At 54.1% G+C, this 25,682-nt stretch overlaps 1 protein-coding gene across 6 annotated transcripts in view; it reads right to left on the reverse strand.

The window, feature by feature from the left end:
- The window catches only part of mpp4b (membrane protein, palmitoylated 4b (MAGUK p55 subfamily member 4)), a 121,796-nt gene that overhangs the window by 65,194 nt on the left and 30,920 nt on the right, over nt 1-25,682 (reverse strand). For 5 of the 6 annotated variants that reach the window (XM_038787985.1, XM_038787979.1, XM_038787984.1 and 2 more), the window contains exons 3-6: nt 14,816-14,893; nt 13,745-13,825; nt 4,076-4,207; nt 635-716 (exon numbers count right to left, since the gene is read on the reverse strand). In XM_038787985.1, the coding sequence (XP_038643913.1) occupies nt 635-716; nt 4,076-4,207; nt 13,745-13,825; nt 14,816-14,893 (373 nt within the window). The remainder of the gene's footprint in view (nt 1-634; nt 717-4,075; nt 4,208-13,744; nt 13,826-14,815; nt 14,894-25,682) is intronic. The other variant, XM_038787986.1, reaches the window with a different exon arrangement.

Below are 25,682 nucleotides of genomic sequence, written 5' to 3' on the forward strand. Positions count from 1 at the left end.
ACTCTTACCTTGGATTGGGGGGGTCAGCTGACAGGTAGTTGGAGTATTCAGCATTCACTCCCTCTGCTCGCCTGGATCCGGCTACGCATTAATATTCCGGCTCCTGCTTGTTGCTGGGATGGGAAACCGTGAACTAACTCAATGTCTAAACCCATAAAGAAGTCAAGAAATAGGAGCAGGAGTAGGCCAACCAACACCTTGGGCCTGCTCCATCATTCAGTAAGATCACGCCTGATCTGATTGTGGCCTTAATTCCACTTTCCTGCCTGACTCCCATAACCCTCAACTCCCTTGTTGATCAAAACTCTGTCTAACTCACCCTTGAATATATTCATTGGCCCAGTCCCCACTGCTCCCTGGGGAAGAGAATTCCACAGACTGACAACCCTCTGAGGGAAAAAAATTCTCATCTCAGTCTTAACTGGGAGATCCCTAATTTTTAAACTCTGCCCCCTCTCAGTATTTGCCCTGTCAATTCCCCTCAGGATATTGTATGATCAATATTTCCACCTCACGAGCTGGTAGTTGGCCCTCACCCACTGAAGGACGCAGGCAGCTGTCGAGCCTCTGCACTGCCCGCACACTGTCGAACAATAAACCGACCTCCACCCACTAGCACTCAGGATTTACTCACCACTGCGATCAGCGAGACCACCACGAATCACTCGAGCTATTACTATGGATCCTGTCACTTCATGACGTTTAATAGTAGCACCCTGCGTTCAGGAAAACAGGTTAGAAATTTGGTGCTTGTTATGAATCTCTCCCAGTTTCACTGTAGCCAATTAACACCATGCGGTTGTTCAGGTCAAGGCGTTTGCTAGGCGGCAGGTGGAGGGGTTCCCTTCGCTGCCCCCGCGGGGGGGTAAGGGATAGGGTGCTTTCGGGGGTGTGGGTCGGGGATGGGAAGGTGTCTGACATCTACCAGGTGATGCAGGAGGTGGAGGAGGCCTCGGTAGAGGAGCTGAAGGCTAAGTGGGAAGTGGAGCTGGGGGAGCAGTTTGAGGAGGGGACATGGGCGGATGCCCTGGAGAGGGTGAACTCCTCCTCTTCATGTGCGATGCTTAACCTCATACAGTTCAAGGTGCTGCATAGGGCCCACATGACTGGGACGAGGATGAGTAGGTTTTTCGGGGGCGAAGACAGGTGTGCTAGGTGCTCGGGGAGCCCAGCGAACCACGCCCATATGTTTTGGGCATGCCCGGCGCTGGGGGAGTTTTGGAAGTGGGTAGCAGGGACGGTGTCGAGGGTGGTGGGATCCAGGGTCAAGCCAGGCTGGGGGCTCGCGATATTTGGGGTTGGGGTGGAGCCGGGAGTGCAGGAGGTGAAAGAGACCGGTGTTTTGGCCTTTGCGTCCCTAGTAGCCCGGCGGAGGATCTTGTTGCAATGGAAAGATGCGAGACCCCCAAGCGTGGAGACCTGGATCAATGACATGGCGGGATTCATTAAGCTGGAGAAGGTCAAATTCGCCCTGAGGAGGTCGGTACAAGGGTTCTTTAGGCGGTGGCAGCCTTTCCTCGACTTTCTGGCTCAAAGATAGGGAACTAGGTCAGCAGCAGCAGCAACCCGGGGGGGAGGGGGGGGGGTTTCAGGGGGGCATTGTTTATGTTAATTTAATTTATTGTTAATCTATTTTGTTGTTTATTGGGTTTGGGGGGGTGGGGGTGTTCGTTATATGTGTTGTTATGGGTGCCGGGGGGGGGTGTTTATTATTGTTATTGTTATTATTATTATTGTTCTGTTGTTATACATTTTTTAAAAATCTCAATAAAATTTTTTTTAAAAAAAAACACCATGCGGTTGTTGTAATATCTAATGTACAGGATGAAAAGGCAGCCTTAATTAGCAGTACAATTATCAAGAGCTCCGTAATGACTTTAGCTGCCACTTCATAGAATCGACAGCACGGCGACAGGCCCTTCGGCTCAAACTGGTCCATGCCAACCAAAAAGCCCATCTAAGCTAACCCCATTTACCTGCATTTGGCCCATATCTCTCTAAACCTATCCTACCCATGTATCTGTCTAAATGCCGTTTAAATGTTGTCAGTGTCCCTGCCTCAACCACTTCTTCCGGCAGGTCATTCCACATATGTACCACCCTCTGTGTTGCTCCTCAGGTTCCCATTAATTATTTCCCCTCTTAACTTAGACCTATGCCCTCTAGTTCTCAATTCCCCAACCCTGGGAAAAAGACTGAGTGCATTCACCCTATCCATGCCTCTCATGCCTCTTCTTGATTTAGTATGAAGTTTGAGTATATAGGCTTGGGATGGGTGAGTGATGTGACATCACGCACAGCGGGATGAAATCAATAACCAGTTTGCTTTGCTACCTTGCTGCCTCTGATGCATCACAGCACTGTGGATTGCTCATATATCTAGATACCAAGAGCCATCCTTTGCTCAGGATCTTGCCAATACCCTAAAGTCCCATTGAGACAATGGGTACGTGAATAGCTGAGGCTTTGGCCTACTCTCCCTATCACTACCTCTACCTCAGGTGGGGAACAGCCTGGCTTTGATAGACCACATTGGCCCATTACTTCCTGGTTTCCCAGCATTGCTTTTAGGGGATACCCCAAAGATGTGCTGGAAATCCCTCTCAGAAGTTCCCATGTAGGATTTACCCAATAATTGACCAGAAGCACTAACCTCCTCTGGACTTTCGCACCGGGCCGGAAACCATCTGACAGAGGCGATTTAAATTGCTAACCTGAGATGGTTCTGCCAATTTTACCCTGATAGATGCTCTGAAAGAGTTGGAAGAAAAAAAAATTCACTTCACACTCCAGAGTAACTATTTAAACATCCAGATCCAGCCTATGATGGGACACCCCCCCACACACACTCTTCCCCCCGCAGATCCCCTATGCCACTCCCACTCCTGACCCTCCCTCCCGGTCTCCACCCGCCCCCTCCCTCCCCGCCCCCACCCACAACCCCCCCCTCCCCCCCCTCAACCCCTCCCAGCCTCCCCTCCGATTGTCTGAACCACTTAACATTGAAACTCACCTTCTCCTTTAAACTCTCTCTTTAAAGGTCTCCTTTATGGCAGCTTGTACAGTAAAATTGGGGCATTCCTTTCTTCCCTGCACCTCAGTTATTCCTCAGCAGCCGGGGTCACACTTCACTGCTCCTGTCTCACCCAGTCTGAGTGAGGAAGGTTGCGAAGGTTGGGTGACACAGGGGTTAGGGGGTTTGGAATTTTAACGAGGATAAACCCATCCAGAGTGGAAATCCGATGGAGATTGCCAATCTGAAGAAATCATGGGCTTTTGTGTTCCAGACAACTGGCTGCCCTACGATTAACCAACCCACACATGACCAATCCAAACATTTGATTGTTGTGTTATGCTGCTTCAGATAACACAGGCTGCTACTTGATGCAGTCTTAACTAAAGGATGCTCCAGACTCTGAAATGAGTTCAACGTGTTTATTGAACTATTAACACAGTTCTCAAATGACTTCGACTCTCTGCTAATCTAACTGTAGTAACTCAGTCTAACTGTACCAGCTTGCTCTAAGCCACGTGCTGGGGTATGATGCTGCTGATCAACCCTGTCTAACCCTCTAAATGTCTGTCTGTGGAAAGAGGCTGGGTGTGAGTGCCTCATCCCTTTTATAGTGTTTATGTCATGCCCCCTTGTGGTGATGCCACCTCTGAGTGTCCTGACTGCCCATTGGTTGTGTCCTATTCTGAGTGTTCATTGGTTGCATGTTTGCATATCATGACAGTGACAAACCCACACATGTGACTTAACACATACATATGATTAAAATAATCACGTGACTAACCCATACATGTGACTTAACACATACGTATGATTAAAACAATCACGTGACTAACCCACACATGTGACTTAACACATACGTATGATTAAAACAATCACGTGACTAACCCACACATGTGGATAACACATTCATGTAACATCCCATACATGTAATTAAAGCAGAGTGGGAAAATAAGAGAACTTAAAGTATGGAATTTGAGCATTTAAAAACATTTTGTTCTTGTTGGCACAGAGCAATGAATGAAAGCAGCACAGTCCTGTATGTCCTTTACATCACCTTACCAAAGGGTGCTTGTTTTTCACCAGGCACACTATCCTCAAGGCTTCCTCATCTTCAGGGATGTAACCTGGCAATGGAGGCAGGAGAGGCTCATAGTCTTTCTGGGCCACACTGTCGTGAGCAGAGAGGAGGGCCTGTCAATCATCAAACCAGCAGCTGTTAAACTCTTGCAGCAAAATGGAGATTTTGATGATTTAATGTTGAACCCATTTAAACTCCTCAAGTGGTATGTGGGCTGTATGAAAGCACATGCACATGCACCTTCAGACATGGCCTTGTGTGTGTACACATACACTCTTGTGAAACAACACATGTATTCTTCTGAGCTTATATATATGTGCTCATAGATGTCATGTGCATAGGTACATGTCTTTGTCTGATTATACATCTGTGGTGAATCATAATCCTAGTAATTCACACGGTGTTATATTATATGTGTTGTGTCTTTGTAAGCTCGGTATACGAGCAGTTGCGCGGCTCTGCCCATAGGGGGAGATGAGGAGTTTGTACTAGGCTCCACCCTTGGCTCCGCCCATGGCTCTGCCCATGGCTCCTCCCACTAACCGGAAGTATAAAGATCTACAGTTGTGAACCCGCTGCCAGTTCATCTCGTTGCAGGCAGGCTCAGTTGTAAGACTATTAAAACCACTGTTCACTTCCAATCACGTGTCTTGTGAATTGATGGTCACATCAACATCTTAGACTAATGTGATAATACGTAATTCTGAATACATGTGTTTCTGTACACATTCACACCCTTATGTGCATACAGGTGCATATGTGTGTATACATGTTCTTGATTACATCAATATGAGTCCTTGCTGGTGTTATATATGTTCTTTTGTGCAATGCTCTTGTGCGTGTACACATGTATCCTTCTATATATTGTGATAATAATATTATTAATAATATCCTTTATTTCGGCAAGACCTCTTGCCAGCACGAATGGCAATGGTTTAGGCACTGATCTGTCACCTTTGGAGAATTTGGTTCTGTGCAAGATCTGCAGTTCAATTGGCAAACACCCTGAGTCAAAATAACATATCAGTTTAGACTGTGGCATCTATCCTACTCTGATACCTCATGCCTCATTCCTGGTTGGTGAGAATCTGGGGTGAACTCATTCCTCTTGCCAACTGAGGAATCAAAAATGGAGGCTGTGGGCAAACAGAATGGACCACTATAGAGTCATGTTAAATGCCCACCCAATCTGGGGTGGGGGCTAGAATCAAATAGCGACCAAACCAGGTAAGGACGGCAGGTTTTCCTCTTAGAAGGGCATTAGTCAGCCAGGTGAGCTTTTACGACAATCCAATTGTCCATTTTTACTGATAACAGCCTTTTATTTCCAGTATATTCAATTTCTCAAACTAACATGGTGGGAATAAAACTCATATTATTACACGTCCAACAACATCACCAATACCCTACCATGCTCAACACAAGGAATTGAATTGAAACATAGAAGAGGTCATGTTAAACTTGTATTGAACGTCGATTTGACCATACTTCCATACTTGGAGTACTGCATGCAGTTCTGGTCGCTGTATTATAAAAAGAATATAGCATCTGTTGTCCATCCCTAATTGTCCTTGAACTGGCGAGGCCATTTCAGAGGGCAGTTAAGAGTCAACCACATTGCTGTTGGTCTGGAGTCATAAGCAGGCCAGACAGGGTAAGGATGGCAGATTTCCTTCCCTGAAGGACATTGGAGAGCCAGATGGATTTTTACAACAATCCAGATTTAATTAATTAAATTCAAATTCCACAAGCTGCAGCACGGTAGCATAGTGGGTAGCACAATTGCTTCACAGCTTCAGGGTCCCAGGTTTGATTCCCGGCTTGGTTCACTGTCTGTGTGGAGTTTGCACATCCTCCCCGTGTGTGCGTGGGTTTCCTCCGGGTGCTCCGGTTTCCTCCCACAGTCCAAAGATGTACAGGTTAGGTGGATTGGCCATGATAAATTGTCCTCAGTGTCCAAAATTGCCCTTAGTGTTGGGTCGAGTTACTGGGTTAGGGGGATAGGGTGGAGGTGTTGACCTTGGGTAGGGTGCTCTTTTCAAGAGCTGGTGGAGACGCGATGGGCCGAATGGCCTCCTTCTGCACTGTAAATTCTATGAACAACGTCAAACAAATTCTATGAAGATGGGATTTGAGCGGCATGGCGGCGCATTGGTTGGCACTGCTGCCTCACGCGCCAAGACCCAGGTTCGATCCCAGTCCCTAGGTCAATGTCCATGTGGAGTTTGCACATTCTCCCCACGTCTGCGTGGGTCTCACCCCCACAACCCAAAGATCTGCAGGGTAGGTGAATTGGCCACGCTAAATTGCCCCTTAATTGGAAAACAGAATTGAGTACTCTAAATTTATAGAAATAAAATTTAAAAAGATGGGATTTGAACCTGTGCCCCCAGAACATTAACCTAGGCCTCTCGCTTGCTGATTTAGTGACATTACGACTACACCATCATATCCCCATCATACCAAAGCCATGAGTTTATACCAATTAGGAAGGGATGAATAGTTGAGGCTCTTTTCTGTCAAGAAGAGAAGGCTGAGGCACAATCTAGTTGACAGCATTAAAATTCTGAAAAGTTTTGATAGTGTGGATGCAAAGGCCCAGATTTTCATGGATTCAGGCATTGGGATGCTATTTAGAAATGGTGGGCAAGATCCGATACCAGGATTCCCAACCCAGTTCCCTTATACAGAGTCATACAGCACAAACAGAGGCCCTTCGGCCCAGCATGTCTGCTCCAGCCATCAACACCTATCCTACTCCCATTTTCCAGCACTTGATCTATAGCCTTGTATGCTATGGCGTTTCCAATGTTCATCTAAATGCTCCTTAAATATTGTGAGAGTTCCAGCCTCTACCACCCTCTCAGGTAGTGAGTTCCAGATTCCCACCCTCTGGGTAAAAAGGTTTTTACTCAAATCCCCTCAAAATCTCCTGCCCTTTTCCTTAAATCTATGGCCCCCCCCCCCCCCCCCCGGGTTATTAACCCCTCTATGAAAGGGAAAATTAGCGACCACCGATCAAGATAGACACCGAGAACTATAAGCAAAAAACATCTAACATCAGCAGAGACTGGTTGAATGGAAGAGCCTGGGTGGGATTCTCTCACCCCGGGCTGGGTCAGAGAATCGGCAATCACACCGTTTTTTTACGCAACGCCGGCCAACGGCGTTCCACCATTCCCTCAACCAGCGAGAACGACATCATCGGGATCGGCGCTCCGCCGCCCGCAGAATCGCCCGAGGGGGCAAGTTCCGTGATTCTCCGGGCTCCCGTGGATTCTGCGGCCCGGATGAGCCGAAGTCCCGACGGCGTGACCCGAACTCACGCTGGTGGCGTTCACATGTGCTAATAAAAATTGCCAGCCAGTCGTGCTGGCTGACGATACGGGAGAGGAGGTGAGCAGCCGGCGTTTGGGGGTTCCTGCGTCTGTCGGGACAGCCACGACCGGTGCTGGGGGCAAAGGGGCGAGGGGGAGGGCCTCCATGTTTGGGGGTGGGGGGGGAAGAGGGGGGACGAGGGCCTCCATGTTCAGGGGGGTGGGGGGATGTGTGGGGGAGGGCCTCCATGTTAGGGGTAGCTGGGGGGGTGAGGGGGGGCATCCATGTTTGGGGAGTGGGGGGGGAAGAGGGGGGACAAGGGCCTCCATGTTCGGGGGGGGGTGGGGGGCATCCATGTTCGGGGGAGGCTGGGGGTCGAGGGTGTGAGGGGGAGGGCCTCCATGTTCGGGGGCGTTGGGGCTGATGGACACTGACTCCAGTAGCTGGCTGCCCGTAAGGCTCCGGGCCGTGCCCATGGGTGCCGGACGCCCCAGGGGCTGGATCTCCCAGCAGACAGCAACTATTGTCAGGCAGCCCCCTGTGAGGGCATAGCCATCCATTGATGGCGCTATCAGGAGGCACGGGCAATAGTGGGCGGAGCATTGAGGGTGTGGGCAGGGGTCTGGGTGCATGTGTGGCTGTGGCGCAACCAGTCAACCGGGGAAGACATGTAGCCCATGGCACCTGGCTGTAGAGGGGGCCATGGGCCATCCCTAAACATGTTGTATACCCCCACCCCTGCAGATTAGAATGTTTGGGCACCAACCAGCGATGTTGGCCGCAGTGGCGGGAGCCGCTGCCCTACATGTGGCCCTGTGGCAGCGTTGGCGCAGGTGGCTCAGAGCAGCTGTGGTAGCGGCGGCTGCAGCAGAGGAACGAGCTGCAGAGGGGCAGGTGGCACCCGCTCAGGCTGTAGGGCCGCCCGCTCGACAGGTGCAGGAGGAGGCGGACAATGACCATAACAACGAGGGGGAGGCACAGGATGAGGATACCAATGTGGATGAGGTGGAGGAGGGAGGAGGTGGTGGTGGTGCCAAGGCGCCGGACGCGCCCCATGAGGCCTAATGTTTACCGTCGCCGCATGTCCTTCGAGGACCTGCTGGACAGGGCATGCAGGAGGAGACTCGGGATGAGTCGGAAAACCGTCGCTCATATCTGCCACCTGATGGCACACCTGGTACCGCGTGGCACTGGGGGAGGACATGCTATCCCGGTAGCCATCAAGATTACGGTGGCTCTGAACTTTTATGCAACAGGGTCATTCCAGTCGCCGAGTGGGGACCTGTCTGACATCCCCCAGCCATCGGCGCACTGGTGCATCCGTACAGTGACGGACGCCCTGTATGACATCGCGGACCGCTACATCCAGTTCCCAGTGGACCGCGCCCAACAGAATGCCCGGGCAGCGGGATTCACAGCCGTGGCCAGGATACCCATGGTACAGGGGGCGCACGTCGCCATGCGGCCACCAGCAGAGAACAGGGATGTGTTCATGAACAGTAAGGGGACCCACTCCATGAACATTCAGGTGGTCTGTGACTACCGCATGAAGATCATGCACGTCTGTGCCCAGTACCTGGGCAGTGTACATGACGCATTTATCCTGGCACAACCGTTCATCCCCACCATGTTCGAGGGCACAGACTGACGCGGAGACCCGATACAATGAGGCTCATACAGCAACCAGGGATGTGATCGACAGATGCTTTGGTCTGTTGAAGATGCGCTTCAGGTGCCTGGACCATTCTGGAGGGACCCTCCAGTACAATTCCGAGAGGGTCGGCCGCATTGTTGTTGTCTGCTGCGTCCTCCACAATATAGCCCAGCAGAGGGGCGATGTGCTGGAGGGGGAGGAGGCAGAGGGGGAGCCTGCAGAAGGGTACACCTCTCCAGATGAGGAAGATGGGGACGAGGGGGGGGCAACAGATGCGGCATGGGGGCTGGATATGGACGGGAGGCTGCACGACACCACCAGCTTGGACAGCGAGCATGCGAGGCGTTGATCGCCGCATGTTTCACCAACTAGGAGGATAGGGGCTCTCTGAGCTGGGGCCCCTATCCACCGTACCGCCCCACCTCGCCACCCAGCACCCTCACCTCCCACAACACCCGACAACCTTAGCTCCCACACCACCACATGCACAGCACCCTCCACCTGCGGCACAATGGGCTGGTCTCACACGATTGCTTGTGGAAGTGGATGTGATCAATGCCATCGTGAATGATGACAACCCGCTCTGCGATGAGCTGTGAGCTCCAAATCGTTAGCCAATGTCTGACTCATGGCCACAGCTACACCCTCCACCAGGTTGGTCCCTGTATGCCTTATGGATACTCCATCACATGGCCATGTTGAGTAGCTGGCGGCGTTGTTCCGGGGACGGGGACGAGGGGGGGGGGGGATTTGCACACACCTGAGCTCACCGTTCCACCGACCATCGACCAGAGTGCCACTCAGTCCCCTTCACCCCACAGGCACCGGACATAGCACAGAGGCATCCTGCATTGGTGTAACAGTGAGTTTAATTGGAACGGGAACATACAAGGGCCCTAGCCCCTATAACTAAACTGTGCCCTGCACCCGTGCCAACTTACTAGGTGTCAAACCTCTTGACCTTACGGGCCCAACCACTACATCTTGGTGTTTCCCTAGACGGTACAGCAGGAGTGGAGGCCGACTGCTGAGATTCTTGCCCTGCGACCTGGCTCCCCATTGGCACACGTTTCCTGGGGCTGCCCAGCTTGGGTGGGCCAGGCTGCGCCGCGGGAGTGCTGGATGATGTGGTGCCACCCCGTTCTGCCTGCAGCCCACCAGAAGCACTAGGGACGGAACGTGGGGAGTCCGAGGATCCGCGGTGTTCCGGGACCTCCCTTGCAGGAATCACCGGGATGGGCCCCAGAACCACCACCTCCCTCGGGGTGCCTGGTGGCCCCCGGGCCTCTCTATGGGACGGGGCTGCGAGCGGAAACCAGCCCCGATGCACCATCGACACCTGGCACTGCTAGTCTTGGAGGCCCGCTGTAGTATCAACCAGGGTCTGAAAGTTAGCAGCGATGGAGCTCAGGGTGTGGGCCATCCCAGTCTGGGACTGCGCCACCTCCCTCTGGGCTTGTGTGACGCCATCCAGCATCTGGGCAAGGCCGCCGATGCTCTCAGCGATGGCCTGCTGAGACTGGGCGATAGCCTACTGAGACTGGGCGATAGCCTGCTGAGACTGGGCGATAGCCTGCTGAGACTGGGCGATAGCCTGCTGAGACTGGGCGATAGCCTACTGAGACTGGGCGATAGCCTGCTGAGACTGGGCGATAGCCTGTTGAGACTGGGCGATAGCCTACTGAGACTGGCCCATGGCCTGCTGAAACTCGGCCAAACAAACGGCTGAGATGTCCAACTGGCTCTGGCACATGGCTGTCTGTGAGAGGGCAGCCCTGTCCTGGGTCACGGATCATGCACATGAAGCCTCGAGCCTTGCATTACCTGACCAATGGCCGAAACCGTTGCACCCCTGACCTCCACCGCGGATGCTACCCGTGGGTGGCAGCCATGACCGGCACCACTCCCTTCTCCTGGACGCGGATGGACTCCTCCACCTGCGTCTGCAACTGCTGGAAGTCGGCCGTCATCCCGTTGTCTAGTCCCTGGGTGTCCAAATGCATCGGATCTGTTGGTGGGTCTGGAAAGTACAGGAACCGTCTGGGCGGCAGTTGGTTGCTGGGGCTGGGCCACCCTCCAACCGCCCTGGCCCCTCGGCTGCTCCTACCTCCACCTGTTGTACTGGAGCGGCTGTGTGGTGTGCACCAGTCAGTGTCCCAGAAGCCTCTTCGCTGACGTGCCCAACCGAGGTGAGGGTCTCTGCAATGGTGGAGGGTGACGCCAAGTCTATGTCCTCATCGGACCCAAAGTCAGGGGTCTCCTGCGCGAGCCTTGGCCCGTTGTTCCTTGTGTCACCACCATCTGAGGGCCACTGTTCGGTCTGTCCGTCAACAGTGCCGCCGTCCTCTGTGTGTCACTGTCCTGGCTGTTGGGTGCATCAGTATCCAGCGGCTCCGTGCCCTGGCTGTCGCTGTCCTGGGTGTCCGTCCTCTGTTCATCAGTGTCCTGGGTGTCTGTCCTCTGTGTGTCCGTGTCCTGGGACCCAGTGTTGATGGAAGGCCTTCCTTGCTGTCTGCCCTCCCCGCCGTGTCCTGCATCCCTGGGGGCCTCTGGACCTGGTCATGGGCGAGGTACGCCAGACGGGCTGGGACGACCGGCGGCAGCTCCTGGGAGACAGAAGACAACATGTATCGTTAGGCATACGGACTGGGGTGAGGGGGTGGAGTGGGGGGGGGAATGGGGTGAGGGGGTGGATTTGGGGGGGAATGGGGTGATGGTGTGGATTTGGGGGGGAATGGGGTGAGGGGGTGGAGTGGGGGGGGCAATGGGATGAAGGTGTGGAATGGGTGGGAATGGGGTGATGGTGTGGATCAGGGGGGGAAATGGGGTGAGGGGGTGGAGTGGGGGTGGGAATGGGGTGATGGTGTGGGCAGGGGGGGGGTTGGTGTGAGGGTGTGGACCCAGGCAGTGGAGTCTCACTTGCTGATGTGCCTCCGATCTGGCAAGGGGCAACCTCCAGGTCCCTGGCTCTGCCAACGAGGTCCAGTGCCCTCTGCTCGTGGCCTGTGAGGGGATGCAGTACAGGTGGACCCCCTCCAGTTCTGTCACGCTCTCTGTGGTTGTGGGTGGTCTTATCCTGCAGGTGGGTGAAAGCATCAGAGTTAGGCGGTCCGCAGCATTCCGCACAGATGTTGGCTGGATGCTGGCATGGGAGCACTGGGCACTCGGCCAAGGCGGCTCTCAGGGGTGTGTGCAGCCCATGCGGGTCAGGTGCAGGGTCTTGCCCCCCTCCTGGGGGGCGAGGGGTGGCTGTCACATGTGTGGGTGGTGCCAGGGGCACGTCTTGGTGTACTTTTTGTTCTTTTCCAAGAGTAGGGGTGTCAAAGGGCAGCATGGTAGCATTGTGGATAGCACAATCGCTTCATAGCTCCAGGGTCCCAGGTTCGATTCCGGCTTGGGTCACTGTCTGTGCGGAGTCTGCACGTCCTCCCCGTGTGTGCGTGGGTTTCCTCCGGGTGCTCCGGTTTCCTCCCACAGTCCAAAGATGTGCGGGTTAGGTGGATTGGCCATGATAAATTGCCCTTAGTGTCCAAAATTGCCCTTAGTGTTGGGTGGGGTTACTGGGTAATGGGGATAGGGTGGAGGTGTTGACCTTGGATAGGGAGTAAGGTGCTCTTTCCAAGAGCCGGCGCAGACTCGATGGGCCGAATGGCCTCCTTCTGCACTGTAAATTCTATGTAATTACAAGGGGTCACGATTTCAAGGTGAGAGGGGGAAAGTTTAAGGGAGATGTGCGTGGAAAGTTTTTTACGCAGAGGGTGGTGGGTGCCTGGAACGCCTTGCCAGCGGAGGTGGTAGAGGCAGGCACGATAGCATCATTAAAGATGCATCGAGACAGATATATGAATGGGCGGGGAACAGAGGGAAGTAGATCCTTGGAAAATAGGCAACAGGTTTAGATAAAGGATCTGGATCGGCGCAGGCTGGGAAGGCCGAAGGGCCTGTTCCTGTGCTGTAATTTTCTTTGTTTGTTCTTTGTTTGTTCTTTTACTCACCCTGGCTGTCCTCGTCAGGTCGTGCATCTTTTTCCAGCACTGTTCACAGGTCCGTGGGGTGTGCCCCACCGCAATTAACGGCATTGCCCACCTCCCTCCAATTAGGTCGGACTGTGCTGCCCGGGTGCCGGTGGCCACGTCTAGGGCACAGGATCGCCCTCCTCTTCTCGACCGCGTCCAGCAGCGTGTCGAGGTCATGGTCCCTGTACCTCGGGGCGGTAAGGCGGAGGGCGGCTATCTCTCCGGTCTCGGGGCTGTCACCGCTCGTGCACCTTGAGCGACGCGGCGCCGCATCATCAGGGCGTCGCGCGAATCTGACGCTGGTCTGGTGCCACACCCCCCCGCGTTTCCCGCAGGGCCCGTGATGGCCCAATTTGCAGGCCAGAATCCGTCCTCGGAGCGGCCCATTCACGCCATCGTAAAACGTGACGGTGTTTACGACGGCATGGACACTCTTAGACACCATTAGAGAATCCCGCCCCCCCTGTTTTAATTCTGTGTAATTCTATGGATGTGAGTTTGTTTAAGAGTGTACATGAGTATGGAAGTGAATTTGTGCAAGAATGAATAATTGAGAATTAAAATAATCTATACACCATGACTGACAGGAGTCATTCCGCTTGGTCCAAACTGGTTGAATAATAAATCATTTAAAGACAACAAATTAATGCCAAAATTCTTGCCTGAAAATCAGGTTTTCCAAGTAGCCACTGTAGTTCTCGGAAATCCATTGAACGAGACGTTTCACGAAGCATCTCTGTCACCTATAAAGGTGAACACAGACACTAACTGATACATGTAGAAACCCAAACAGATCTGTACATACACAGACCCAAACACACAGACCTGAAACACACTCAAACGTACACACACACACACCCACGCACATAACAAACACACATTGACCCATAAATGCACACTGACCTAAATACATACTGAGACACATACACAAACACTGACCCTTACATGCACACTGACCGCATGCACACTCACGCAGACACACACACACAAGCACACATGTACACATACTGATCACATGGTCACAAATTAAAATTAGATACAAAAATACATTGTTCCTGTGGTAGTCACCACTGATGTATATACTGTATATATATGTGTTTTACAGTAAGGCCCCTGTACTACAGATACGGGGGTAGATCCCTGCCTGCTGGCTCCGCCCAGTAGGCGGAGTATAAATATGTGTGCTCCCCGTACAGCAGCCATTTCGTCAGCTGCTGTAGGAGGCCACACATCTCAGTGTAATAAAGCCTCGATTACATTCTAGTCTCGGCTTTGCGTAATTGATAGTGCATCAGTTCCCATCAAATACTCCCAGGACGGGTACAGCATGGAGTTAGATGCAGAGTAAAGTTCCCTCTACACTGTCTCATAAAACACTCCCAGGACAGGTTCAGCATGGAGAGTAGACACAGAGTAAAGCTCCCTTATAATGTCCCATGATGATGCCTCAGCGTCTGCATCATCAATCTGACAATTTCCCATCCCCCACTCCCCCACCTTTGACTGTCTGAGTGAGATTATTGTCAATAGTGCAAAACCAGGCACAGTTTCCACTGTGAGTTAACCCTTAGTTAGTAGTGTGTGACTGCCCCAAATGGAAATATTATTCAGTGATATTGGGCAGTAGCTTCATTGTGTGGAAGTCATGGGCAATTTGTTCAACAGAATTTATTTGATGAGATGAAGACATTTGAATCCAGGCCTTTTTGTGAATGAAGAGAACTTTTCCTCACCTCTCGACAAAGTACAGAGGCCTGGGGCATGACTGGGGGAGGTTTCCTTCTCCGATACTGATGCAGGCTCTCGTAGACCTGGATAAACAAGCAGAAACCATTGAATCTCCAAGGATTTCAAATAATTGTGTACAAGCAGCCTCATATCTCTTTAAAATTGTCTTGTTCAGCCATTACTGTGCTTTCTCCCCTTGTTCTTCCTACCAAATATATCATCTCACAATTTCCGGCTTTGATTTAACCTGCCATGTGTCTATTCATTCCACTAGCTTCTCAGTTTCGTCTTGAAGTTGATCACTATCCTCCCCAGTGTTTGTTACACTGGGGGAGATGGTGGCGTGGCAGCCGTGTCACTGGGCTACTAATCTTGAGGCCAATGGCCTGGGGACATGGGTTAAAATCTCACCATGGCAGCTGTTCTAATTTGGATTAAATTAATAAATCTGGAATTATAAAACTAATGTCAGTGTCGGTGACTATGAAACTATCATCGATTGCTGTAAAACTCCATCGGGTTCACAAATGCCCTTTGGGGAAGGAAATCAGCCACCCTTACTCGGTCTGGTCTACATGTGACCCCAGATCCACGGCTCTTTGAGGGGTAGAAGATGTGTGTGAACATTGCGGGGGAGGCCCCACAAATCACGTTCATGTGTTTTGGTCCTGTCTAAAGCTGGAGGATTACTGGAAGGAGGTGTTTGGGGTAATCACAAAAGTGGTGCACGTGAAACTGGACCCGGGCCTCGGGAGGCCATATTCGGGGTGTCGGACCAGCCGGGATTGGAAACGGGTGAGGGGGCAGATGTTGTAGCCTTCGCCGCTGATGAGACCAACAATTCACGCGACACGTGGTTAGAAGTGAACAGTGGTTTTAATCGTCTTACAACAGAGCCTGCCTGTGATGAGATGAACTCTAGATGAACTGGCAGGCAGGCTCCGACTGCCAAGCTTTATACAACCAGTGGGGGGCAGGAGTCATGGGCGGAGCTAAGGGTGGAGCCCAGTACAAACTTCCGTACATTCCCAGTACACCTCACCCTAGGGGCAGAGCCGCGCAACTGCTCGTGTGCCGAGCTTACACAGGCATGGTACAACATGTGTGATAACAGTGTGAATTATGCTATTATGATTCACCACATTCACCCCCTGTAAAAAAATCAAGTCCGGCGGGGGTGATGGTTTACAGATTGAGCTTATCCGGTGGTCGAGTTGTCCGTTGTGATCGGCGGAGCACCGGGGTAGCAGTCTCTTCTGGTGGCTGAATGATCACGGTCGGTTGGGGTACGATGGCGGACTCCGGGGGTGATTCTGTCTGAGCTTCGTACCCGTCTGGTTCGACTGGGGAGTGGGGGCGCTGGGAGCTTGCGGGTGCGGGTGTGCAGAACATGTGTAGTGAACTGGTAGGCGCGGGGGCGTGGGGCGCTGCGAGTTGTATGGGGTGTAGTGTGAGGGGTACCTCGGCGGTAGTAGTGGTGGGGTTTGATCCTGCAGGCGCTAGGTCCTGGAGGGATACGGTGTCCTGACGGCCGTCAGGGAACTCTATGAAGGCGTATTGGGGGTTTGAGTGTAGTGGGAGCACGTTTTCCACAAGCGGGTCAGTTTTGTGTGCCCTGACGTGCTTCCTGAGGAGCACTGGGCCCGGTGTCTTCAACCATGCCGGGAGTGAAGCCCCCGTGGTGGTGCCCCTGGAAAAGGTAAAGAGCCGCTCGTGAGGGGTCTGATTGGTGGCGGTACACAAGAGGGACCTAATAGCGTGGAGCGCGTCTGGGAGGACTTCTTGCCAATGGGAGATCGGGAGATTCCTGGACCGGAGGGCCAGTAGGACGGTCTTCCAGACCGTCGCATTCTCCCTCTCCACCTGCCCGTTCCCCCTGGGGTTATAGCTGGTAGTCCTGCTCGAGGCGATGCCCTTGTCGAGCAGGTACTGACGCAGCTCGTCGCTCATGAAGGACGAACCCCTGGTCGTTGTGTACATAGCTGCGGAAACCAAACAGGGTGAAGATACTATGCAGGGCCCTGATGACTGAGTGGGAGGTCATGTCAGGGCACGGGATAGCAAATGGGAATCGGGAGATCTCGTCGATGACATTTAGGAAGTACACATTCCGGTTAGTCGAGGGGAGTGGCCCTTTGAAATCGATAGCGAGGCGTTCAAAGGGCCTAGAAGCGTTGATCAGGTGGGCCCTGTCAGGTCTGTAGATGTGCGGTTTGCACTCCGCGCAGATCGGGCAATCCCTGGTGACCGCTTTTACCTCCTCGTTGGAGAAAGGCAGATTTCGGGCTTTAATGTAGTGGGCGAGCCGGGTGACCCCCAGGTGGCAGAGGTCATTGTGGATGGCTTTTAAGCAGTCGCTCTGCGTGCTGGTGCACGTCCCGCGGGACAGGGCATCTGGGGGCTCGTTGAGCTTCCCCGGTCGATACATAATATCGTATTTGTAGGTGGAGAGCTCGATCCTCCACCTCAGAATTTTATCATTTTTAATTTTGCCCCTTTGCAAGTTGTCGAACATGAAGGCAACCGATCTTTGGTCGGTGATGAGGGTGAACCTCCTACCTGCGAGGTAGTGCCTCCAGTGACGTATAGCTTCCACAATGGCTTGGGCTTCCTTTTCGACCGAGGAGTGTCGAAGTTCCGAAGCGGAGAGGGTTCGGGAGAAAAAGGCGACTGGTCACCCTGCCTGATTTAGTGTGGCTGCGAGAGCTACCTCTGAGGCATCGCTCTCTACCTGAAAGGGGACGGATTCATCCACCGCCCGCATGGCCGCTTTGGCGATGTCCTCCTTGATGCAGTTGAAGGCCTGACGGGCCTCAGCTGACAGGGGGAAAAGTGTGGCCTTAAATAGTGGGCGGGCTTTGTCTGCATACTGAGGGACCCACTGGGCATAATATGAAAAGAACCCCAGGCACCGTTTGAGGGCACTGGGACAATGAGGGAGAGGGAGTTCTAAGAGGGGGCACATACAGTCCAGGTCGGGACCCAGGACTCCGTTTTCCATGACATAGCCGAGGATGGCTAGTCTGGTTGTGCGGAAAACGCATTTCCCCTTGTTGTACGTGAGATTAAGCTTCTGGGCCGTCTGGAGAAATCGATGGAGGTTGGCATCGTGGTCCTGCTGGTCATAGTCGCAGATGGTGACGTTATCCAAGTACGGAAACGTGGCCCTCAGCCCGTACTGGTCCACCATTCAGTCCATTGCTCATTGGAACACTGAAACCCCATTAGTGACGCCAAAGGGAACCCGGAGGAAAGTGGAAGAGGCGGCCATCGGCCTCGAACGCCGTGAAGTGGCGGTCCTCCGGGCGGATTGGGAGCTGGTGGTATGCAGACTTCAGATCCACCGTGGAGAAAATCCGATACTGGGCTATCTGATTCACCATGTCTGCAATCCTGGGGAGAGGGTACGCATCGAGGAGCGTAAACCGATTAATAGTCTGACTATAGTCTACGACCACCACCTGAGCTCTCCAGGGACTGTTACTGGCCTCTATGATCCCCTCACGTAGGAGCCTCCGGACCTCGGTTCGAATGAACACCCTGTCCTGCAGGCTGTACCGCCTGCTGTGAGTGGCTACGGGTTTACTGTCCGGAGTGAGATTGGCAAAGAGAGGAGGGGGGAGGGGCGATTCGCAGCGTGGCTAGGCTGCAGATAGTGAGTGGGGGTAGGGGTTCCGCCGAAGCTGAGGGTGAGACTCTTGAGATTACACTGAAAATCGAGTCCCAGTAAGAGTGGGGCGCAGAGTTCAGGCAGGACGTATAGTTGAAAATTAGAGTAACTAGCGCCTTGGATCGTTAGAGTCGCGACAGTGTGTCCTTGGATGTGGACAGAGTGGGAGCCCGAAGCGAGGGAGATAGTTTGCCGTGCAGGAAAAACAGGGAGCGAACAGCGTCTTACCAGATCTGGGTGTACGAAGCTCTCGGTGCTCCCGGAGTCGAAAAGGCACGGTGTACTGTACCCGTTGATTTGGACTGTCGTCATAGAGTTGTGGAGATGTTTTGGACGCGATTGGTCCAGTGTGACTGCGTTGAGTTGCGGGTAGTCGGCGGCTCGGTCGGCTGCGCTGAGGTGGCCCCACGATGAGTGCCCGCTGAAGTTGCAGTCTTCAATCAAACTTTCTGAGTTTGGAGAGGATGGAGCCCAAGATGACCGCCCCCGTTGGTCGCACGTGGCGGGCGGCGAGGAAGATGGCGTCCAAGATGGTGGCCCCCATGAGTCGCACGTGGCGGGTGGGGGCGGAGTCGGGGTATAGGCCTCAGCGTTCCGGGGCCTGCGGGCCTGCGAGTGCGGAGAGCGGTTGCTTTGTGCTGCGGGAGGGTTAGGGGCTGGGGCGTTCCTTGCCAGACACACTCTGGTGTAGTGACCTTTTCGCCCGCAGCTGCTGCAGGTCACGTTGTGGGCCGGGCAGTGCTGCTGCGGGTGCTGGGACTGGCCACAAAAGTGGCAGGCTGGGGCAGCATGGTGGCTGGGCGGCCGTGCAGCGCAGGCCTGGGGCAGTCACTGGTCGGGGGCCCATGATGGGGTCGCGGAGTCCGCAGGAAACGAGGTGAGGCTACGAAACGAGACCTCAATAGTTGTAGTGAGTTCAACAGTATCTTCTAAATTTTGAGCCCCTTTCTCCAGCAGTCGCTGGTGCACGTAATTCGATCTAAGGCTTGCAGCAAAGACATCGCGGACAGCAAGTTCTCTATGTTCAGCAGCATTTACTGCCTGGTAATTACAGTCCCGGGATAAGGCTTTTAAGTCTCTTAGAAATTCTTCTAGCGACTTCCGGTTGCGGCTATGTGGAGCTAAGCCGCACGTTCGGCAACTCCCGCTAAAAACGGACTTTGGGGCTCTTTTCAAGGGAGCTTTTTCGACGATTCCCGACGTGGGAAGGGGTCTGCAGTAGATCCCCAGGGTTCTATGGTCCGGACCAGGAGGGGTGAGCAGAAAAGTGGTGGCAGCGCCCCTGGAAAAGCGGGGGAAGGGAAACAAAATGGCGGCCGGCGGAGCCTTCGAGGAGTTGAGGCAGTGGACGCAGGAGCAACAGGCGACTCTTCTGCGCTGCTTCCAGGAGCTGAAGGTGGAGCTGCTGGAGTCGCTGAAGGCTACCATCAGAGAGCTGATGGAGACTCAGACAGCCCAGGGGGCTGCAATCCGGGAGCTGCAGCAGCAGGCCTCCGAAAGGGAGGATGAGGCCGCGGCCGTCGCGGGGAAGGTGGAGATGCATGAGGCGCTCCATAAAAAGTGGCAGGAGCGTTTCGAGGAGCAGGACAACCGGTCGAGGTGGAAGAATTTACAGATCCTGGGCCTCACGGAGGGGCTGGAGGGGTCAGACCTGGCGGCCTATGTGGTCGTTTTGTTTAACTTGTTGATGGGAGCTGGGTCCTTCCAGGGGCCCCTGGAGCTGGAGGGGGCCCACAGAATACTGGCTAGGAGGCCCAAGCCGAATGAGCCGCCGCGGGCGGTGCTGGTGCGGTTTCACCGGTTCGTTGACCGGGAGTGCATGCTCCAGTGGGCCAAGAGGGAGCGGAGCAGCGAGTAGGAGAACACGGTGGTGCGGATCTTCCAGGACTGGAGTGCGGAGGTGGCTAAGCGGACGGCCGGGTACAACCGGACGAAGGCGGTTCTCCACAGACAGTGTGTGAAGTTTGGCATGTTGCAGCCGGTGCGTCTGTGGGTCACCTACAAGGACCGTCTCCATTATTTTGAGTCCCCAGAGGAGGCGTGGGCCTTTTTGCAGGCCGAGAAACTGGACTCAAACTGAGGGTCAAGGATGGGGTTTTGTATGAAAATGTAACTGTGTTTAACTTTTTCTCTGGAGGGGGTGGTTCTCTGTTTAATGCAGGACGTGTGTTGGCTTTAGGGTGGGTGGGGCGATGTCTTCATGTCTTTTTCTATGGGTCTGGTGGACGGGTTCGGGCAGGGAGGTAAACTGGGAGTGCGGGGAGCTGGTGGTGGGGACTGGCAATGGGAGTTGCCCTAGAGGAGGCGGGATTGGGCAGGGTGAAAGCACGGGCTTTTCTCTGATTTCCCACGCTGCGGGATGATGGGGGGCGGGGTCAGGGCTGAGAAGCGCGGGCCTTTGCTGGGGGGGGGGGAGGGCCAGTTGATGGGCACGAAGGAGGAGGAGTAGTCCCACGTGGGGAGGGGTCAGAGGTGTGGCGGGAGTCGCCGGGGTCAGCAGAAGTTAGCTGGCTCACGGGAGTGTTGCAGAGGGGAGGGCGCAGCTAGGAGGGGTCCTAGCCTGGGGGGTGGGGGGGGTGGGGGGGGGGGGGGGGGGTGTACCGGGTTGCTGCTGAAATGGTCAGGAAGGAGCTGGAGTATGCAGGGGGTGCTGGGGGGGGGGGGGGGGGATTTGCCGCGGTGGGGAACAGGCCGAGCGGGGGATGCTGGCCAGTGGCGGGCAGGGGATGGGTTATGGCTAGTCGGCAGGGGAGGGGGGCAGGGAGCCCTCTGATCCAGCTGATAACCTGGAATGTGAGGGGGCTGAACGGGCAAGCGGGCCCGGGTGTTTGCGCACTTGAAGGGGCTGAAGGCGGATGTGGCCATGCTCCAAGAGACGCACCTGAAGGTGGCGGACCAGGTTCGACTGAGGAAGGGATGGGTGGGCCAAGTATTTAATTCTGGGCTGGATGAGAAGAATCGGGGGGTGGCGATCCTGGTGGGGAAGAAGGTGTCGTTTGAGGCGTTAAATGTGGTGGCTGACAGTGGCGGGAGGTACGTGATGGTGAGTGGTAAGCTGCAGGGGGAGCGGGTGGTGCTGGTGAATGTTTACGCCCCAAACTGGGACGATGCGGGGTTTGTGTGGCGCATGTTGGGCCGCATTCCGGATCTGGAGGTGGGGGGGCGACTTCAACACGGTGCTGGATCCCCCATTAGATCGAACCAGGTCCCGGATGGGTAGGAGGCCGGCGGCGGCTAAGGTGTTGAGGGGGTTTATGGATCAGATGGGAGGGGTGGATCCCTGGAGGTTTGCGAGGCCAAGGGTTAGGGAATACTCGTTTTTCTCCCACGTACATAAGGCCTATTCTAGAATTGATTTTTTTGTCCTGAGCAGGGGGCTGGTAGAGAGGGTGGAGGATGCCGAATACTCTGCCATAGCCATTTCGGATCATGCCCCGCACTGGGTGGACCTCGGGCTGGGGGAAGGAGAGGGACCAGCGCCCGCTCTGGCGCTTGGAGGTGGGGATGCTGACAGACGAGGAGGTGGCCGGGAGGGTTCGGGGTGTATTGAGAGGTACCTTGAGGCCAACGATAACGGGGAGGTCCGAGTGGGGACGGTCTGGGAGGCATTGAAGGCTGTGATTAGAGGGGAGTTTATTTACATCCGAACCTATAGGGAGAGGGGAGAGCAGAGGGAGAGATTGGTGGGGGAGATGGTGAGGGTGGACAGGAGATATGCGGAGGCTCCGGAGGAGGGATTGCTGGGGGAGCGGCGTAGCCTTCAGGCCAGGTTCGATCTACTGACCACCAGAAAGGCGGAAGCTCAGTGGAGGAAAGCACAGGGGGCAGTGAATGAATATGGGGAGAAGGCGAGCAGGATGCTGGCACACCAGCTCCAAAAGCGAGACGCGGCCAGGGAGATTGGGGGAGTGACGGACAGAGTTGGGAAGGTGGTGCGGAGGGGGGTAGACGTTAATGGGGTCTTTAGGGACTTTTATGGGGAACTGTACCGGTCTGAACCCCCGGTGGAGGGGGGGGGGGGGGGGGGGAATGGGGCGCTTCTTGGACAAGTTGCAATTTCCGAAGGTGGAGGAGGGGCAGGTGGAGGGACTGGGGGCGCCGATTGAGCTGGAGGAGCTGGTTAAAGGGATAAGGAGCATGCAGTCAGGGAAGGCGCCGGGGCCGGATGGGTTTCCGGCCGAATTTTATAAAAGGTATGCGGACCTGTTGGGCCCCCTGTTGGTCCGGACCTTTAATGAGGCAAGGGGGGGGGGGGGGGGGGGGGGGGCTTTGCCCCCAACTATGTCACGGGCGCTGATTTCCTTGATCCTTAAGCGGGACAAGGACCCTCAGCAGTGCGGGTCATATAGGCCGACCTCGCTGCTAAATGTCGACGCCAAGCTGCTGGCAAAGATCTTAGCTACAAGAATAGAGGATTGTGTGCCGGGGGTCATTCATGAGGACCAGACGGGGTTTGTGAAGGGAAGGCAGTTGAACACCAACATACGAAGGCTCCTCAATGTCATTATGATGCTGGCTGTGGAAGGAGAGGCGGAGATAGTGGTGGCATTAGATGCGGAGAAGGCCTTTGATAGGGTTGAGTGGGGGTATTTGTGGGAGGTGGTGGAAAGGTTTGGGTTTGGGGAGGGGTTTGCCCGTTGGGTGAGGCTGCTTTATGAGGCCCCGATGGCGAGTGTAGCCACCAATAGGAGGAGGTTGGAGTACTTTCGGCTGTACCAGGGGATGAGACAGGGGTGTCCCCTGTCCCCCTTGCTCTTTGCGTTGGCAATTGAGCCCCTGGCCATGGCGTTGAGGGAGTCAGGGAACTGGAGGGGCCTGGTGCGGGGTGGGGAGGAGCATCGAGTGTCGCTTTATGCGGACGACCTGTTGCTGTATGTGACGGACCCGGTGGAAGGGATGCCGGAGTTGATGAGGATTCTAAGCGAATTTGGGGGCTTCTCTGGGTATAAGCTCAACCTGGGCAAGAGCGAGTTGTTCGTGGTGCACCCGGAGGATCAGGGGAAGGGGATTGGTAGGCTTCCACTGAAGCAGGCAGGGAGGAGCTTTAGGTACCTAGGGTCCAGGTGGCTAGGAGTTGGGGGGCCCTGCATAAGCTTAACCTCACAAGGTTGGTGGAGCAGATGGAGGAGGAGTTCAAAAGGTGGGATATGTTACCACTGTCACTGGCGGGTAGGGTGCAGTCCGTCAAGATGACGGTGCTCCCGAGGTTTTTGTTCCTGTTCCAGTGCCTTCCAATCCTTATCCTGAGGCCTTTTTTAGGCGAATTAACAGGAGTATTACGGGATTTGTGTGGGCGCATGGGACTCCGAGGGTGAGAAGGGTGTTCTTGGAGCGGGGCAGGGATAGGAGGGGGCTGGCGCTGCCCTATCTCTGTGGGTACTATTGGGCTGCCAATGCAGCGATGGTGGGTAAGTGGGTAATGGACGGGGAAGGGGCAGCATGGAAGAGGATGGAGATGGCGTCCTGTGTGGGCACGAGCCTGGAGGCGCTGGTAACGGCGCCGTTGCCGCTCCCTCCAACGAGGTATACCACGAGCCCGGTGGTGGTGGCTACCCTCAAAATTTGGGGGCAATGGAGATGGCATAGGGGAGAGGTGGGGGGCTCGATGGAGTCCCCGATACGGGGGACCATTGGTTTGTTCCAGGGAGCATCGATGGCGGATTTCTGGGCTGGCACAGGGTAGGTATTGGGAGGTTGAGGAACCTGTTTGTGGATGGGAGGTTCGCGAGCTTGGGGGAGTTAGAAGGGAAGTTTGGGCTCCCCCGGGGAACATGTTTAGGTACATGCAGGTTAGGGCGTTTGCCAGGCGGCAGGTGGAGGGGTTCCCCTTGCTGCCCCCACGTGGGGTATGGGACAGGGTGCTCTCGGGGATGTGGGTTGGAGGAGGGAGGATTTCGGACATATACCGGGTAATGCAGGAGGTAGACGAGGCCTCGGTGGAGGAGCTAAAGGGTAAATGGGAAGAGGAGCTGGGTGAGGAGATGGAGGAGGGGACGTGGGCGGATGCCCTGGAAAAGGTGAATTCCTCCTCTTCCTGTGCAAGGATAGAGAGGGAGGTAGAAGGGGTGGAGGAGTTGCATTACTCGTCAGAGATGATATCACAGCTGTGATTAAGGAGGGCACGATGGAGGATTCGAGCACTGAGGCAATATGGGTGGAGCTGAGAAATAGGAAGGGTGCAGTAACATTGTTGGGACTTTACTACAGGCCTCCCAAAAGCGAGCATGAAGTAGAGGTGCAAATATGCAGACAGATTATAGAAAAATGTAGGAGCAATAGGGTGGTTGTGATGGGAGATTTTAACTTCCCCAACATTGAATGGGATTTGTGTAGTGTTGGAGGCGTAGACGGAGCAGAGTTTGTAAGGAGCATCCAGGAAAGCTTTTTAGATCAGTATGTAAATTGTCCAACTCGGGAAGGGGCCATACTGGACCTGGTATTGGGGAATGATCCCGGCCAGGTGGTTGATGTTTCAGTCGGTGATTACTTTGGGAATAGCGATCACAATTCCGTAAGTTTTAGAATACTCATGGACAAGGACAGGAGGGGCCCGAAAGGAAGAGTGCTAAATTGGGGAAAGGCAGAGTATAACAAAATTCGGCAGGAGCTCGGGAATGTGGATTGGGAGCAGCTGTTTAAGGGTAAATCCACATTTGAAATATGGAAGTCTTTTAAGGAAAGGTTGATTAGAGTGCAGGACAGACATGTTCCTGTGAAAATGAAAGATAGAAATGGCAAGATTAGGGAACCATGGATGACGGGTGAAATTGTGAGACTAGCTAAGATGAAAAAGGAAGCATACATAGGATCGAGGCAACTCAAAACTGATGAAGCTTTGGAGGAATATCGGGAAAGTAGGACGAATCTCAAATGCGCAATAAAGAGGGCTAAAAGGGGTCATGAAATATCTTTGGCTAACAGGGTTAAGGAAAATCCCAAGGCCTTTTATTCGTATGTAAGGAGCAAGAGGGTAACTAGAGAAAGGATTGGCCCACTTAAAGACAAAAGAGGAAATTTATGCGTGGACTCAGAGGAAATGGGTGAGATTCTTAATGAGTACTTTGCATCGGTATTCACAAAGGAGAGGGACAAGACGGATGTTGAGGCTAGGGATGGATGTTTAAATACTCTCGGTCAAGTTGTCATACGGAAGAGGGAAGTTTTGGGTATTCTAAAAGACATTAAGGTGGACAAGTCCCCAG

The sequence above is a fragment of the Scyliorhinus canicula genome, chromosome 2 (genome assembly GCF_902713615.1).
Source record: "Scyliorhinus canicula chromosome 2, sScyCan1.1, whole genome shotgun sequence".
Taxonomy (NCBI): domain Eukaryota; kingdom Metazoa; phylum Chordata; class Chondrichthyes; order Carcharhiniformes; family Scyliorhinidae; genus Scyliorhinus; species Scyliorhinus canicula.